At 40.8% G+C, this 18,134-nt stretch overlaps 1 protein-coding gene across 4 annotated transcripts in view; it reads right to left on the bottom strand.

Annotated features, from left to right (window-relative positions):
• The window catches only part of PUM1 (pumilio RNA binding family member 1), a 48,016-nt gene extending 33,261 nt beyond the window's left edge, over nucleotides 1-14,755 (bottom strand). For 3 of the 4 annotated variants that reach the window (XM_026043585.1, XM_026043586.1, XM_026043584.1), the window contains exons 1-2: nucleotides 14,366-14,752; nucleotides 2,821-2,889 (exon numbers count right to left, since the gene is read on the bottom strand). In XM_026043585.1, coding sequence (XP_025899370.1) covers nucleotides 2,821-2,889; nucleotides 14,366-14,728 — 432 coding nt within the window. In that variant the 5' untranslated portion in view covers nucleotides 14,729-14,752. Of the gene's footprint in view, nucleotides 1-2,820; nucleotides 2,890-14,365 lie in introns of all 4 variants that reach the window. The other variant, XM_026043587.1, reaches the window with a different exon arrangement.
• Between the last annotated feature and the right edge of the window lie 3,379 nt (nucleotides 14,756-18,134).

Below are 18,134 nucleotides of genomic sequence, written 5' to 3'. Positions count from 1 at the left end.
AGGGAATTTACACCTCTGCAAAAGCAATTCTATAACCATCAAGTAAAGAACCAGCGCCCACAGACCCCACTGAGACAAGATTATGAATTAGACAAATTAACTAAACCAATTGCCTTTAGACAGGGCGAAGATTAAGACAAAAGAAGCCATCTGTGCTGCAGCAGAGCCACGGACAACCAGCCTTAACTGCGGCAACACGGGTAAGAACGCAGAACGTGGCTCTGCGAGTTCAACTCGGACAAGTGCCACAATTGCAACGGTATTGGGTTGCACTATTTGCAATCCGTGAGATTTTCTTGCCTCCTTGGCAAGATGGGAAGCCATTATATGGTTTAAGAGAAGGTCCTCGAACCCTTGGATTTGAGGTGCCTTTCTCATAAGCCAGTGCGGACCTAGTGCTGCTCCTTGGGTTCTTCTTGCTCAGTCACTTGTCTTCATTTCCTCAGATTAGGCTATCCGCTCATCATAAATCAAAAGTTATTATCTATCCCAATGTCAAAATTCAGAGAAGATGCTAAATTGTTTGACAATCCCTTTTTTAAAAGTGAATTCTGACGTCTTCGGATGCACAAACTCCTTAAACTACCACAATTAGGATGACAGTGAAGGAAAACAAGGCTACAAAAACACACAGCATAAAAAGATGCACTAAATGTTTTGTTTACCTAAACAAAAAACAAAACAAAAAATCCCTTTCCTCATCCTTCTCCTCTGGGGTTTTTCACTTCAATTCAGTGCTTGAGATCATTAACACTTCCTGCTGGTAAGGCTCAGGGGTTTAAAGAAAAGAAGAAATAAATAAAAATCAATGAATTCTCCTTCATATTCAACAGAAAAAAAAGCTAAAACACATGAACGTCCTACTATAACAATGTTTAAATAGCAAAGAGATAAGGCATGCTGCACAACATCATGGTTTTTAATCTCAAAATAAGGATACTGTCTTGAAAGCTAACGCACATGTTCGGCACTAAGCTCTGATGAAACAGCTTTTAAAGCTGCACTTTTACTAAGGATATTGCAATATCTCAAGAAATGCAGAGCTATCTTGTGGAGAAAATTCAGCACATAATGAAAGGAAATTTCATCGCTTAAAAAAGAAAAATATCCAAGAGAAACAACAAATATTGTCTTAGGTTAGAGAAAAGGATGGCTGGAGTGTCACCTGTCCTGGAAAAACCTGCTCATTTCCATGCATGGACAAGCACAGAAGGATGCATCTCCTCACAACCATATCACAGTTGCAACATTAAAATAATAAAAGATGAGCCATCATTTGGAGAAAAGGTCAAAAAATGCCAATTCCTTCGAAGAAGAATACCACCAAGTAGGTAAAGGAGTTGGTAAATATCAATGTATTTAGAAAAGCCTTTAGGCATTTAAATTAACATGAGCTAATGTCATGTTGAGTACAAAATGGGTGCTGTACTTACTCTTAACAGTCTCAGTAAGTCTGTATATTTTACGTCTGAAAAAAACCCTCTTCCCCAAGTGATATGTTAAAATATAAATATACATATATATTTATTTATTCAAAGAACATTCACACCCTCAGCAGTCCCCTGACGTGTTTCCTATCACATGGAGGCACATCAGCTGCTTCTTAGCAGCTTTAGACTCATTTTTGATGTCATGTTTTCTTCAAAAATCATTTCTATCTACTCTTAAGTCAACAGACCTGAAGTATGTTAACGTAACCTTGAAAAGGTAACTTTCTATGAAGTGCCATAAAATTAACTGCAACTTGGTATAAGGGATGGAAAGAGGGAGGGAAGCCTTAATGAGCAACATGAGGTTTTCACTAGATGGACAGCATTCATCTGCAAATCACCCCCTATAATAATCCTAATTATACATTTGCTCAGAAATTATCATTTCTGAAGTGTTGGAGGGATATATATATATATAAAACTGATTCGTAAGTTTGACAACACAGAAAATATGGAGTAAATATAGAGAATATAATGTTTGAAGATGGTATCACAGAAAGGAAGCCTCTCCAAAACAATAGACATGCATCAAACTTCAATAGCTTCCCACAACACAAGTTTTTCTCATCTCTATCCTTCTGTAAGCCTCCTAGAGGAGCAAAAAGGAAATACGGCATGGAAAAGAACATTTACATCCATCCTTCATGCACCTAAAGCAATCAAATAAATTGACTCGCTCCAAATTGTTCTTCCAAGAAGCTGCAAACAGCTATCTAGGTAACTTCTTATCGATTTAAAGCACTGGGCATCTTCCCCAAATCTGCTGCTTGTTTATGGCCCTGGGTGACTAGAATGATTCCAACATTACGACAAAACAGTGAGAACTGGAGAACTCATTATTGGACGGTTCCTTCTGTTCAGTTTGTTGCTTCTGCAGCCCTAGTCGAGGCTGCTGAACTAATTTCATTACACACGGTTCTGTGATTTAGGAATGGCTGGTAGTGGCCAGGAATCAAAACCGGGCAGCAAAAAAACAGGACACAACTAAAACGAGAGCATTGCAGGGTCTCAGGTCACCACATACTAAAAGAAACAGGCTACAAGTATTGCAACACTTGTCACGGGGCACATTTCTGCCTGTTCTTTTACAATCACCTTTTTACTATTTGATGGTGAAACATGTGGAGGGCTTAGCTGTTCCTCCCACTACGACAAATTCCAGCCCAACAGGTTTTTATTCTCTTAAAACACACACACACACACCCCTCCTGGTTATCAGGGAGAACGTTTGCAAGTTCAAAATCACCCTACCAGGCTTAAAGAAACCCCAACACTCTCCCCTCCTTCCCCTAAATTACACATTTTTTCCCCCCACAAGTCATTCACTTACCTCTCCCATAGTCCTTCCTTCCAGAGCGAGTGCTTGAAAATCATGATTCAGTTCATCCATAGAACGCACCTATATATAAATGGGTGAGAAAAACATACCATCAGCTGTTTGCATTTCTCTAGGATAATCAGGGTTTATAGCATTTTTTTTTCTGATATAGAGAGCCATATTCCAAATTACAACACATAAGAAGACAACTGGGCTCCAAGATGTAACTTACCTTGAAGAATTCCAGAAGCTACAACATACAGAAGGTTAAGTTTTCATACAGGCACAAAAAAAGGCAAAATAAGCAATTAAGACATTCCACTGTAGCTTCCTTTGCCAAGCTTATTGTAAAGATTTATATTTCACATTGAGCTGTATTAATTTCAGGTGATGAAGGACTCAATGCATCAGCAAGCCAGTCCAGATCATTTCCTTTCAGGCCAAGTCAAATAACTCTTGTTTAAAACAGATTTATATTTTGCTTACATTGACGTGAAAGAGAAACTACAAGAAAGACAATGGTAGGAACAAAAAGTAAATAAAATTAAGAAGAAATAATAATAGTCATTTGAAGCAGGAGACAAAGAGAAAGAGAACAAACAACAACTTCGTTTGCCGATTTTAGCTACTGTACCAGAGTCTCAAAAGCTGGTAACACTAAGACACCAAAATGTATCATGGGTGTCAAACACAATGAGAGGACATGGCATTTTGAAGTGAAGTCTGATGTGCACAAAGTCAGTAAAAAGGGCAGAAGAGACAAAATTACATCAAATTTGGGGAACCACTGCAAGTTACAAAACTAAGGATGCAGCTGCAAAACTCCATCTCTACTTACCTCCTCTAAGAGGGGGTTAAATGGTTAAACATTTACACGTTTGTCATGGAACAACCAACTTTTATATTAACACAAGTCATTTCTGCAGCTATCACTTGAGCAATTATGGGATTTTCTGCTTCTGCTCCGGATCATGGCTAGAGGAAAGCAGATTCAATTAAAATTTTTAAAAGGGGAGCAATTTAAAACTGTTAGCTAAAGAAATCACGCAAAAAATGCAAAAGAACAGTTTTTCTAATTTTCATTCCTAAATTTTACCCAGGCAATTCCCTACAAACTCCAAGTACAGAGCACATAAAGACCTACAACCCTAAAGACAGCACTGTAGCACCACCATCACACGTGGATTCAGACTAAATTATTGTCCTCATGGGATAGTATGTATGTGTACTTAATTTGTGCTCATGACAACAGCTGCAAGTCGCACTGAGCCTCACGGCCCGTGCAAACCCTGAGCAACCCACTCGATTCAAAACCCGTCTCCTCCAGAGCGGCTGCAATGGTTTACACGACATTTATGAGTAATCCAACTCATAATGTTCCCCACATTCCTTCTCAAGATGTTTTGGGGATGTTTAAGACTAATAACGCAACGTTTAGTCACTGCTTAAGGCTTTAGTGGATGATTTGGATGCTCTTTATCATGAAAAGGCCGTAACAGGGCTAATGGTTCTTGCGAATGACCAGCACTTGGCGCAGTTGCACTGTGTTCACTACCTTAAGCCTGACATAGCCTGTGATACTCTTGCCACGAATTTCAGCAGAACCGAGCCAAGACTTCACTCTGGTTATGCTTTATTGCTATTTTAAGACAAGATTCAGCACACCTCATCGAAGAAAATAAACAAAGCATTATGGATGACCTCCAAGAGCCACCTTCAACACAAACACTTGGACTGATCTGTGACAACACTTAATGCAAAGAGGCATTAGTAATACCTACTATATAATAAAACCAGGTCCTTATGGAATATGAGACCCCTCAGTGGCCAGAGCACCACAATTTAAATATGACATCTTCTTATCCACAACTCCGAGTTGCGAATTATTGACAGTTCTGCCTGCACCTTGACACCAGTCATAGCCACCTGAACTGAACAGCAGCAATGCTGTTTGGCTGAAACACCTGAGGAACACAGAGGCTAAATGAATAGGTTCAGCAGGTGATGCAGGTCTGTCCCCACAAGATGCATGCACATTTGCCCTGATATCTGGGTTTAAGGGTCTGTCTGCAGTAGAAAAACATGTTATCATTTAATCAAAACTATTACAGCAGTGCAAATACCCAACTACATCCACGTATAAAGTCAAGCTCCCTTGTTGGCCTTAGTGGAGAAAGAAAATTGGTCTAACTATTAACAGTGCTGTTACCTTCAACACCACCAAAGCCTTCAGAGGAAGTCTGTCCACCAGAACATCCATCAGAAATCATGGCCATTTATCAACTCCCATTAACCACTACTGTCCCATACGCTTATGTGGCTTTCTCCAGTGCTGAATATTTACCTGTCCAAGTCTTACTCCTGCCTACCACCCTTTCATCAATATAGAGAAAGGTATTTTCTAAATCAACTCTGTGTGCCTGACTTTTGGGCAGAGTCTTTATGCCCAGTCTCTATATCACCAGTTCTGCAGCCGTTCCTGCTCCTTTATCGCCACTCACCATTTTATCTATTTGTTTGCAAGATGGACTAGTTTATTAGCCCTCTTTCAAAGACTGCACTCAAAAGAGCTCCCCACAGCTCTCCTCTTTCGTAACACTAAAGAGCTATATCTCTTCACCTACGTTCTCTTACGTGAGGATGTGTACAAATATCACAGGCTCCTTCATTTCCCTTTCAAGTAAGAACCGGCAGAATTTAAAATGAAAGGCCAATCTTTTTACACACGTTAGTGTTCAGTGTTATTCTGAGATGGTAATGTATTGATAGCCTTCCACTTCATTACAATCTATTCCTGGAACAGAGATATGTGAAGCTGAGCCACAGTGAAACACGACCAAGGGGCTCCATGAAGAAAAAAGAACAGGTTTAGGTGCAAGATGAGCACTAGACATGGATACAATTTGATTATCATAAAATTCAGTTTGCTGCCAAAACAGAACTCTGCAAGAAACCCAGCAGGTGATGCCAAGATGCACACGCTGCACTGGAAAGCGATGCCCTGACATCTGGGTGGTCCGTGAGAACCTACTCCTCAGAGGAACAGGTGATCTTGAAAAACATTTGGAACCACAGGAGGACAAGACAGTTGCAGCAGAAATGCTTAAGAGGTGACTGAACAAAGCCAGACCTCTGCCCCAAGCCAACAGTACCTCCATTTCTACCTCTTCCACATACTCCACCTTTGTGGAGTATATGTGCAAAACAAAGCACGTATTCTTAGACATTACAAACAGGAGCTCTCCCTACCTTCTTAGACATTACAAACAGGAGTTGTCGCTACCTTCTTCTACAAATTCCTCTTGCTTTTCGATAATACAGAAAATCCAGCAAGCTCCTCTCTGAAGCTCAGTCCCTCAAATAAAAGCCCAGACGCTCCGTACATTAATGTTACTCTTACCAAAAGGGAGCTGTAATGCAACTTCTCTGCACAAGACCATTCCTCACCTGCCCAATACTCTATACATGCACTTGGGTGCTATCCAAGTCTCCAACTTAATGAGCATTACACTCACGAGGAGTGATAGCACACACAAAAATATACAAATACATGTCACCATAACACATTTCAGCTGCTCGGAGTTGCTTCCCTGGCTCTTTTCAGCAGCTTCCTACCTTTACTTCAAGAGTACCTATCCAAGAACCTCTTTGCCCAGCAGCCCAAGTCCAAGCAATGCTAAAAAGTGAAAATAGAGACACCGCTAGGATTGCTTCATTTTGCATGGGCTCAAGTCAGCTCAGTCCCCCAGAATCAGATTACTCTCATCAATTTTCACCTTCATAAACTCCCAACAAAGCAAGAGACAACAACACTACTCACTACTGCATCACTCCAGGGCAAAATCTTCAGTCTCCTGAACAAAACCCCCCGCCTCACCCATGCTGTAGAGAAACCGAGGCCTTACCACGTTTCACATGCCCCTTTAGAGAGGACGAGACAAAACACAGGACACTTCTGAGCGTTACCTATGGCCAACTTCAGCATGTCAGCCCATTTATCTCTAGGTCAACGGCTGCTTTCAAAGCTCGCCCTCCCGTGCAGCAAAATAGCTGCTCGGCAACCTCCTGCATTAGTGATATTTGCTGGAGATTTTCCAACCGCTTGCAGCACACAGGTAGTTTGGGCTGGGTAGACAGCATGTCAGGAAGACATTTTACGCAGGTCCACGACATGTGGTGGGGTTTCGGGTGTTTTCTTGGTGATTTGCCTTTTTTTTTTTTTTAGTTTAAGATTAGGGGAACTCACTATGAAACCTAATGATAGCAACTCAGAAGCAAATAGCTGTCCAGTCCCAAAGGCGTGCAAACAGTCCTTGTACATCTCTGCATGTACAAATACATAGTTATGGTAAAAAAAAAAATAATAATAATAAAGTAATGCTAAAAACCTGTCCTAGGCACAGCAAGAAAACCTGCAAAAACAGCAGCCACACACCAGCATGCCCAGGGAAAAAACAAAATAAAAAATATAAACACACTGCAAAATGAAGCAAAAAATATGGACACAGTGCACTCCTGCTGCTTAAAACCAGCAGTTAAATTTTAACCTAGCAAAAAAACAAAACAAAAAAATGAAGCCCAGGGGGCTAAATGGCACTTGTCAAAAACATTTCTGCAGCCACTTAAGTGAATAGGAAATTGGCCCCTGCACTGCCTTTATGATTACTAAACACAGGGGTGAAGGACATAGCAAATTAGCATGAAAACAAAAGTATATTTTATATATATATGAAATATTTTTATGTTCTCAAAATGAGATTTTGTATCCTGGAATAAATGAAGTCTCCCTCTCCCAAAAAGAAAGTACCTGAATTGTAATTTTAAGTCAATATTAATGTCCGTAAATGCAGTGTTAACACCATAGTGTATATTAAGCAAATACGGGTGAATACAGAATCTTAATATGACCTTTACTTTTAAATTCAAAGTGCAATATTGTATCTCATTTCATGATCCCCAGGTAACACAGAAGATTATATCTGGCCTTACACATTAAGGAAACCTCATTTGCCTGGAACTTCTGATCCATCTAGATGGACATGCAGCAAAATCAGAGGTGAAATTTTCCCCTTAACCGCAATGGAGAGTCCAAGCGCAAACTCTATAGAATTTTTTTTCCTCTTCCTCATGCAATAATGTTTACTAATAAGAGGGAGCTAAGATAGAATTAAACAATAACAATTGGGGAAAAAATTAGAAGTTCTGTTGGAGAGACAGTTCTAAACATTCTTCAGGGAAAAACCTATCTCAATTTCTCCATCTCTCAAAAGCTGATTCCCAAATAAACTCTCTAGATAGATTTCCAAGCCTCCTTTTCCCCATTACTTTCTTCTGTCAGGATCTACCTACTGCCCACATAAACCCTTCCCTAGATTACATTTACCTTCCCAATATCCCTCTCCCCCAGTATTTCTGACTAGGAGGCAAAATCCTGAGGACACTGTCACCTAAAAAAGGGAAGCCAGATGGGTGCTGCAAAGACGAGACTCAGTTTAGTTGGAACACACAAACATCCCGCTTTCAAAATTTCTTAGCTCCAAAGTAAATTGCAGAGTAGACTGTTGCTTGGCCAAGCAAGCAAACTCCCCTGCACGCCACGGATCCTACTGGAAAACACTTCTCTGTGCTTCACCAGGACCGTCTTCCATCCAGAAAGCACAAGCAGGGCTCCCGGACCACAAACCCAACGAAATTTGCTTCAGTCCAAAGAATCTAAGGGTTCACTGCTCACTCAACTGAGTTCTTGGGAAGCCTGGAGGAAGCCCTCCAACCACTGCAAGCTCTGGCACGAGCTTGATGAGTTAATGTTTGCATGGGCTACCCTATAAATCTCACCCAGAGCTCAGGAGAGCTTATTTCTTGGATTTTTTTTCCATTTTCAACCTCAGTTGCTTTTTCACAGCAATTGCTATGGAGTGGAAGTGTCTCACTTGAACATGCCCATCCATTAGGCTTTCACGTTCTAGGTTTTGCTCAATTTGTAACAGTGGTTAAAAAAAAAAAAAAAAAAAACCCTTTATTTCCTAGTCAAGCATTCCTCAAGAAAGGTCAAGAGGCTACAAAAACAATAGTATTGAGACAGCAAGAACAAGAAACATCAGAAACAGTCAGTCAGACCACTGCTTGATTAAGGCATTCTTTACAAGGACAGAGCGCTTCAAATGGCTGAACAGCTCAAATGCTTTGCAGCACATGATTTATATACTTACAAGCTGTTAAAGCCTTTTAAATTAACTACCACCAAAGGCTTATACATTTCAGATGGAAACAAATGCCTCTCACTAGACTGTGGGAGACTGACTGCGTTTGTCTTGTCTGAACAGCTCACACAGCATATTATTTGAGAGACCTACTCTGTGTGCACACACACATACATATGCTTATATAGAGAGAGTATCTGGGGAAAAAAATGCATTTACCAGCTGGCAATGGGAAAAGCACCCCACACTATCAACAGCAGGTTTGCCACCAACAGCTACATGCAGGGTTAAAGTATGTTGTTCCAGTGACTGATTACATCACTATTTTTAGTCCTCTCCTATAACAACAGTCAGTAAAGAAAGAATGTGAAGTCACAAGTATTAGACAGGATTAGGTGGTTCAACTACTATTTTTGTAGTAAGGGGTCCATCGCTAGAATTGCTACTACCATTAGCATTCAAAGCAAAATGCTATTGAAATTGCAGATTGGCTAATGCTCCACGTGGCATTTAGCCAAGATGATTAATGATTCAGGGTACAGAAATAAATGCAAGAAAGGCAGCCTTTCAGAATGGCTTGGCTTAGTTAGCTAATTATGTTTTTCCTCAGATTTTATTCACCGAGGAAAGTGCTTCATTAATGTGGAATTTAGGTTACCCTGCAGTGTCTCAAGCACCTACCATTGGGGCACAAGCTGCCACAATACTGCATTATACAGAAAGGAACCTTAACTTTGCCCTGCTGCAGCTGGTAAAATGCATTGAAAACCACCTCAGGCTTTGCAGACATGCGTTTGGGCATTGCTTTTGTGCAGGTGGTCAGCGTTACAAAAACAGGACACCTAGGCTCTACACAGCCTCGGTGAGGGGTGGCTAAAGCAGTCAAGTAGCTCCTGGTAAAACCAAGTGAAGAGGAAGGAGTAACACGGTATCTCAGAGCTTGCTTGACTGGAGGGACCACAGAACCATGTGGCAACTGCAAACAAATGCAAGTTTGTTCCTTACAGCCCAGGAGGACCATCCATCCCTCCAAGACAGCTGTAAAATCATCTCAGAGAGTACCTGTGCTGTCTGGTCCCATTTTCAGACATGTCTTCCAGAAGATTTCAGGGTTTTTCTATACAAGAAAAGGATTTTCCAATGCTCATCTTTCAACACCTAACTTAACTCATCTCTTCATGCTCCCTCTATCCCAAGGGGAATTTTCAGAGGGCAATGTAAACCAGAAACATTAATAAACGTGTTCTGAATCCCCTCCTCTAAGATATCCCTTCTCCCGTTTACTACAGAGAAAACCCTGCAAAACAAATTAGCCAAGCTACGCTCTTCATTCTGGCAAGTTGTTGCTTTCCTAATTATCTGAATATCGAGTGAGTACCGTTACTGCACTGCTAATGTAAGGAAAGCCCCAGCTAAAACACTACGATACAGAGAAGTGCTCATGAAAATTCAACAGATTTAACAAAATATATCAGAAAATGTTCTTCAAGAACAGAACTATAGATTATATTGCAAGGGACATGTCCTTCGAGCACTTTCCCTGTGCCTTTAGCTGTAGCACAGACAACTAGATTATTTGGACCACAGTAGCCCTCACGCACCGCATACCTGCCATAGACAGGCATGTAATTCTTTCCTATAGCATTAAATGTCTCTTAAACAGGATTTCACTTGGGGAAAACACGAGGGTGCTGCTTGCATACCTCCTAGGATCGTCCTGCAGAACCTTAACATCACTTCAAGGCAAACTTTGGTAATGGAGCCTGCCAAAAGGATAATCAACCCCAGACATTTACACAACACCGAACAGTATGGTTTGAGCAGCAGTGTTTTACAAGGGCAGCTGCCAGGAGACTTATCTTCTATGCTACCTTATATAACAAGTTCTTAATATGTTGCCCAGTCACATCAAGGGCAAAACCAGGTATACAACTCAATTCCAGCCCTGCTGCTTTCACTATTCTTCATCAACTATATGTGGAAAGATTCCCCACATTCAAGGTAACAATCCCCGTACAGCTCCGCTCTCTCAAATTATTACTTAAACAGGGTCTCAAAGAAAGTAAATTCCTAAAATCACTTGTCATTACTGAGCAACACCCACATTACTCTAACTGCAACTGCAGACCAACACTGAAAACATCCAGGTAACATAATTTGGAAGGGAACACTGCTAAAGAAACTTTCTTGACTGAAGTTCAAGAACACATGTGTGTGCAAAAGCCACACAATGCCAAGAGTCCCTCATCCAAGAAAACCAAAGCAGTTTGGCTTTCTATCTCAGATGCCTTTTTATTCCCCTTAGCAGTAGCAGTTGGCTGCTTGGGTTTGTAACGAGATACACGAAGCTTCATCACGGAATCATATCCAACCTAGGCCATGAGTCATGAGGAGTCATCTTGCAACTCCTTACAAACCCATGTGAAGTAACTGGCCGACCTCAACCCATTTCCTATGGGATAAAAAGTTTTCCAAGTCGGTTTAGAAATTCAGAGATTCCAATCTAAAAAGGGAGAGCCTGTTTCCATTATCATTGCTGCATCTGCAGGAGACCAAAGAGGAAGTAACATGTAAGAAGAACAGGCATTTTTCCTGTTATCCCCAAACCTCCTGCCTACTTTGAGAGGCCACTACTTCCTTGGGGCCAGAAATCACAGAATCGCAGCAGGTTTCAGAAAAAGAATCACAGAATCGCAGCAAGAAAGCAAGTTTTTTTTTAAGCCACCTCTATTAAAGCTTTTCACCGCTGAATCCAGAGAGTTGCTAGTCAGAAGATGAACAAACGACAAAGAGAAATAAAAAAAACGAAAAGCAAGGATATACTGTAAATAATTTATGACTCATTCATAAGCCTTCAATAGCACACAATAAAATGCTATCATTGGGAAAAATCACAGGTGCGTTATCACCAACACAGACAGAGATAGATAGCTGTCCCCATACACAACACTGAAGAAACTAGGATTTGACAACTAAAAAAAAAATAGTAATAATCACTCTACCTTTAATTATGATATTCTAAACTCCGGGCAGATATTAACCGGCAACACTCTACAGTTATTTTTTCTGACTTTCCATTATCTTTTAGCTAGTTATTTTCCCAACTGTTTTTTCAGCAGCAAGAGAGGCCTTTGTGTGACAATTTAAACCAAAAGTTTAGCAGAACAAACCTAACACCGCGTCCAACAAGCTGTCCCTTAAGTCATCCATAATCATACCCCATCTTCCCACGTGTCAGTACTTCCTTCCATTTCTTTTACTTTTGCACAGAGTACTCAGTTCTAGTCCAATTAAGCCCAAGCTGAATTTAAGGATTTTTGTATGCGTAAAACTACTTCTTGCGCCACAAGATTTGCAATTTTAGAAGATAGAAAGGTGGCCAAAAAGTCCAAAGCAATGACACTAGCAAGATTTACAGATTTACATATGCTCTATGCTCTGTTTTCTATGAGTAAAACTCTGAGCCACACACAGAACATCCTAGAAAAGATTCAAGAAAGACAAAAAAATAAATACATAATTGTAGTTGCCCAGCAATCACTATCCTACACAAGAGAAAACAAGAGAAAATGGTCACTGTGCCTTCCAACAGTGTTGGCTCGAATGAATTAAATATAAAGATGGGTTTAAAAGATGGATGCAACATGTGAAGTATCAAGTGTGTACAATAAATACATTAAAGGGACATAAAAACCACTAGGCAGTAACATAGATTAGAAAAAATACCAGAGCGTATTAAAGATAAAACTTTGGGCTGCAGGTCATGTAGCAGGAAAACCCAAAACGCATTGCATGCAACACTACGAGACTAACCTTGTGTTTGGGGAAAAAATAGCACAACTGCTACTATTATTTCATTGAACAACTTTTTTAAAGAAAATTAAAGAGGAGAAAAACAATGTGTGGCACTAGAAAAAGTATTTTACATAGTTGGGATTATTTCTTAGAAAGTGTCACTTAAAAGCTTATAGTTTATTAACAAATACAGATTTTTTTTTTCCTTGCCATCAATATATTTTGTTGTCACTGCTTTTAGGGATTTTCAGAAAAAGGAAGCGAAAAGCAAAAGGTGGATTCAGAATTTCATGACATGTAGTTAAATTTTTGAAGCCATCTTTACACAAAATATCCAGAAAATATGCATCAAGAAAATATTCTTGAGGTGCTTGCTTCATTTAACAGTATTTTACACTGGTTTTCATATGGAACAGAAATTAACAGGTTGTTTGGGTTGACTTCCTTGTTGATGTACACACCAACTTTGGCTAGGTTGCAAAATTCCCTGCAATGTTTGCTTTTCAATGGTCCAGATGACAACATGGGCCTCCCCTCCAGAGAGGAACAGTGGGGGAACGAAGGCCTGCTCGCTTCCATTTCAAAACCTCCAGGCAGGCGACATCGTGCAGGGTTACAAAAGTTTTGTGCCTGCTGCTCTCCGAAGATTTGTGGGAATCACTTGGTTTTAAAATGCGCTTATGACTGTTTCGCTCCCATTCCTCTCTAGAAGGAGGATCCTTCCTTAGGTCATTGCTATATTTGAAGGGTTTCTTACAGAAAAGAGTTTCTGTACGTATGTGGTAGGAAGGGTATTTGAAGGGTTTTTCCTCAGAAAAGCTGCACTGAGTCACACGTTCATTTAACTTGTAATACATTCAACAATGAAACTAGGGGAGAGACATTTAGCTAGTAAACCACCTACCACTAAGACTTGTTTCGGCCCACTACTCTTTTAGAAATATTAAGTGAATGAAAAAAAAAAAAAAAGAGTTACTTTTGCTTCTAGAAGTACTGTTTCATGCTGCTCTCACCACTGTCTTCTCCATTCAGCTAAACACATTAATAGAGCTACCCCCCAATAGTAACAAAAAACACAAAACAAAACAAAAAGCAGAGTAACACACACTGCAAGCAACTTCTAGAACGGTGTTTTTCAATATTGGGAATGCTGCAAGCTCAACCTACACGCACTGGCTTTCAAAGCAGTTTTGTAATAACATTACGTAAGAATTATTTAACTACAGCAACAGATTTGGAAAAATAAATAAATAAATAAACGATGCTGCAACAGTCACTGCTAACTGGTTCACACATACAATAATCGATAAAGACAACGATAAATTTGGCAAACATGTTCAGCTGTCACAGACAGTGGACTGGAATTTGAACATCCTCAAGAGCAACATCATGGTTTACAGCTAGCAAGGCACTGCAACCCTGAAAAGAAAAAGTATGACCGTTCTAAGGACAACACATCAGCTAAAGCTTGGGGGAAAAAAAAAAAAGTTTCATTACAAGCATCTATGGTAAACTCGATTCATTCAATGTGTTCAGTTTGGAAACATTTAACTTTTTTTTACCTGGTGTTCTGCATGAATGTTATCCCCAGTAGGCCAGCGATGTTTGCTGTTATTATAGCCGCCTCCACCACTTCCTCCTCCCCCAAGCTGCTCACCATGCTGCCTCTGAAAGAAGTAATCCACCATAGCGTCGTCCTGGGAGCGGCCTGCGACTCCTATGGATCCGGGAACAGGACTGGAGTGAGTCCCTGCTGCAAGTGCTTGATTTGCAGCTGGCTGTTGCTGAGCCTGGGACCCTGTTCCAGATGTCAGTACAACAGGCATGTTGGGATTAGCTGTATCTTGAGTGTGCTGCTTCAGGTGGGGGCTGAACGAGTCCTGCCAGAGCACTGCTTTTCTCTTCAAAACACACGCAACGCTCATTCCACCAACACCTGCAGGGGTAGGAGGAAGAGACACAGAGAAGCAGAGGGAGACAGAAAAGAAAGAAACCCACTGAGTTTCAATTTGAAATAAGACACCCACCTTAAAACTAACAGAAACAGTGGATGCCAAATCTGACATGCAGGATTCATGTAAGGTACCTATTGCACTGGAAGCGGACCACCAAGATGTGTAATGGAAATGCTTTAGGTTGGCCACAGCTACAGAGTAGAGCCACAAAAACTACTGGAAATGAAAACACCGGCATTTGCCACGTGTGTTCACAGCTGATAAATTACAGAGTCCTCAAGCGCCACTGCATGAAGATGGGCTCATTCACTAACACAAAACCCAACCACTTCTGCAAATGTAAGACCAGCCAACCTCTTAGTGCCTGCGAGACTGGGAGAACCTTCCAGAGCCGCAAGAGCGAGCAGGGCCCTGTCCAGTCACAGATGACACAGAAGAAAAGCTCAACTAGTTGTCAAAATTACCTAAATATCCCAAATTATTCGCACATACCCAGAATTATCTGCACACAGGACAAGCAATAGATTAAGCTGACAGCAACTTATTAATTTACTACCCTCTGGGATATTTTGATAGCAGCCCAGCACAAGTTTATTTTTATTTGGTATAGTGCGACTACAATTCTGATCCCGAAAGCAATGAAAACATTGCACATGTGAGCAGAAAAGTGCTTCTCCCTTGTTATGCAACACTAACCCAATGCAGAGAGCATATCAAAACGGAATTGGTATTTCAGAGCATGTTGTGTGGCCAGAATTTTGTTATTTAAAAAAAAAAAAAAAAAAAAAAATCAACCCACACCCCACACCTACATACAACCCACAAAATCACAGATCGCTTCAAGGATGAAATGAGCCTGCTCTAAACCTTGGCCCTCTTCCTGCAAGTCCCTCTGAAGGGCCTGAAAGGAGGCTCTGTCTCCTCCCTGCTCCTCACAGTGATTCTGAACAGCAGTCAAACAATTCAGAGCAATTCGGTGACAGGGAGAAAAGCCTGACCAAAAAAAAACCCAAAAGGCAAACCAAAAGCCTTGGCAAGCCCCAAGCCTTATCTACGATCAGAATTATTCAAGCTTGTCCCACTAAGTGAGTCTAGCACTCCTATTTTAGGAGGAAATGGGTAAAAAGTAGAACAAAATGGTTTTCATCATAAAAGGCTTTTGTCATCTCCCTGGCCATGTAAACAAGTAACTTTGCAAGGTGTTTTACACATTTAAATAAATGCATCATTTAAGATATTTCTGCTCATTCAAACATTACTGTCTTCCAGAAAGTCTAGAAATCCCTATCACACTTCTCAGACACTTATTTTTAAAACATTATGCTTGATATTACTAATCCATCATTCATTAAAAAAATACAGAGATTTACTGGTATTTTTCCTTTAGTTTCTCGGTAATAAACATCATGTAGTGTTTGACAACAGTGAAATGAACAGCTAAGGTTCCCACTGTCTCTTAAGAAATAAAATGAACAAAAAAAAACCACAAAAATGATGGCATTACCAGTAAGAAATTCACATATTACCAAGCTTTTGAGGACATGGGGATGAATAGTTATAAACAGTTAAAATGTGAATGGTCCCTATCAAAAGAAGTGCTAAAGTACTTCAGGAAAATCTTCAGAAATATATATGTAAGATAGTATGATTCTGCAAAAATATGCAAATATATGTAACAAATAGCTCTAGAAACTTCAATGAAAACATCAAAATGCACAAAGCTACATGTGCGAGCCTGAGCAGCAATAACACTACATAACTTTCCTTCATCAAAACAAGGCAAAATCATTTCTTTTTAAACCATCCATAGAGCTTTAGTGCCCTAAAGTGAGATGAAAACACCTATAACAGTCAATAATAGAAACTAAATAAAAGTGGTGTTTTTCCTTAAAGATGGAAAAAATCAGCCTTTGAAAACAAGAATGCTGGAGGAACCTACAAGTTTACGACAATCTTCAGAAAGGAGGCATTTCGGACTTGTCAACATATACGTGTGGAAAAAGCACACAGAGCTTCAAATAAAGAAATAACTGAAGCTGTTGAGTCCCAGGCTGCAGCAAAGCAAGAAAGAAAACTGTATGTATCTCTCTCTCTCTCTCTCTCTCTGTGCATATATATATATATATATATTTTTTTTTTTTTTTTTTTTTTTCAGTCTGGAGAAAATCTCAACCAGCAGCTAGCGAGAGCGGTACGACCGCACTCGAGACACTTCCTCTTTCGTGCAGCGTGGCTGAGGCAGCCCTAAAGGAGCGGAGAAAACTTGGCAAAGGAGACATTTTGAAAGAGAGTAAAGGGGAATCAAGAATTGTGGGTAGTTCACGCTTAGTTCCAGGCCGGGTTTTTCTAGAAATGCTGTGTTAAATGTAGCAGGCAGCTGAATCCTGTCATTCAAAGCACACCGAGCATCAGAAATATGTGCAGTCACCTACACAACACGCGTTAGGCGCCCGGCAGCTGCAAATCGCACCATCCCAAACATCTAAGGGCTTCGTAGAGCCTTTTTTTTTTTTTTTTTTTTTTAACCCAACTCTTACTAAAAAAACTGAATAAACATATCAAATGGAAACAGGTTCCCAGAGAAGAGACGCACATTTACAAACAAAGGCTCCTATTTAGCTGGGCTGGGAAAACGAAGCCCTTTGGAAAACGGGTGTTTGGCCTTTCCCCTTCCGCCCAGAAAAAAAAAAAAATGCAAAAATAAATGGTGTTATGGGCACTAGCGAAACAGCTCCAAGGCGGGGGCAGAGGGGGGGAATCTCCCCAACAACAAAACTTGGGAGCTGCCATCGGATCCAGGACACAGCTATTTGTTTATTTATTTATTTATTTTTCCGGGAAGTTAGGCTGGGAATTTGAGTGGCCTCCCCATTGTTCTGGCGCTGCGTGGCCTGCGAGAACTTTTCCCTTTTTTAAGGGAAAAAGCTCGTGTTTTCACCTAAAAACCTGGCAGGAGGCAGGCAGAGCCGTCACCCGGTGAGGTGCCCACTCACCACGTCCTTGGGGGCCCCCCAGCCCCAAATTCCTTCCTTGCCACTGGCTTCCTAACAACAACAATAACATTAAAAACAAAGCCTGGCGGAAGACAAAGTTATCGAATCCGAAAATAAATAAATAAGCAATAAGATATTTCTCAGTACAGGGCAAAACACAGGCTCCTTTTTTAATATATATGTAGCGAATTAGAGCTATTATGTGAAAGGAAAACAGTGGGGAAGAAGGAAAACAGCCCCCAGGCGCCCCCAGCCCATCGCGCAGCTCCGGGTCCCCGTCGCCAAAGAGCCCCCCCCCCCCCGAGCCCCCCCCAGGTTTCGGGGGGTTCAAGGGAGGGTTAAGGGGGGGCCCTGCCCGCAGGGCCGCGGCCCGCGCCCCCCCC

Source organism: Nothoprocta perdicaria, unplaced genomic scaffold (genome assembly GCF_003342845.1).
Source record: "Nothoprocta perdicaria isolate Ctin4 unplaced genomic scaffold, notPer1 scaffold_33, whole genome shotgun sequence".
Lineage (NCBI taxonomy): Eukaryota > Metazoa > Chordata > Aves > Tinamiformes > Tinamidae > Nothoprocta > Nothoprocta perdicaria.
This window is presented reverse-complemented; position numbering and strand designations above follow the sequence as displayed.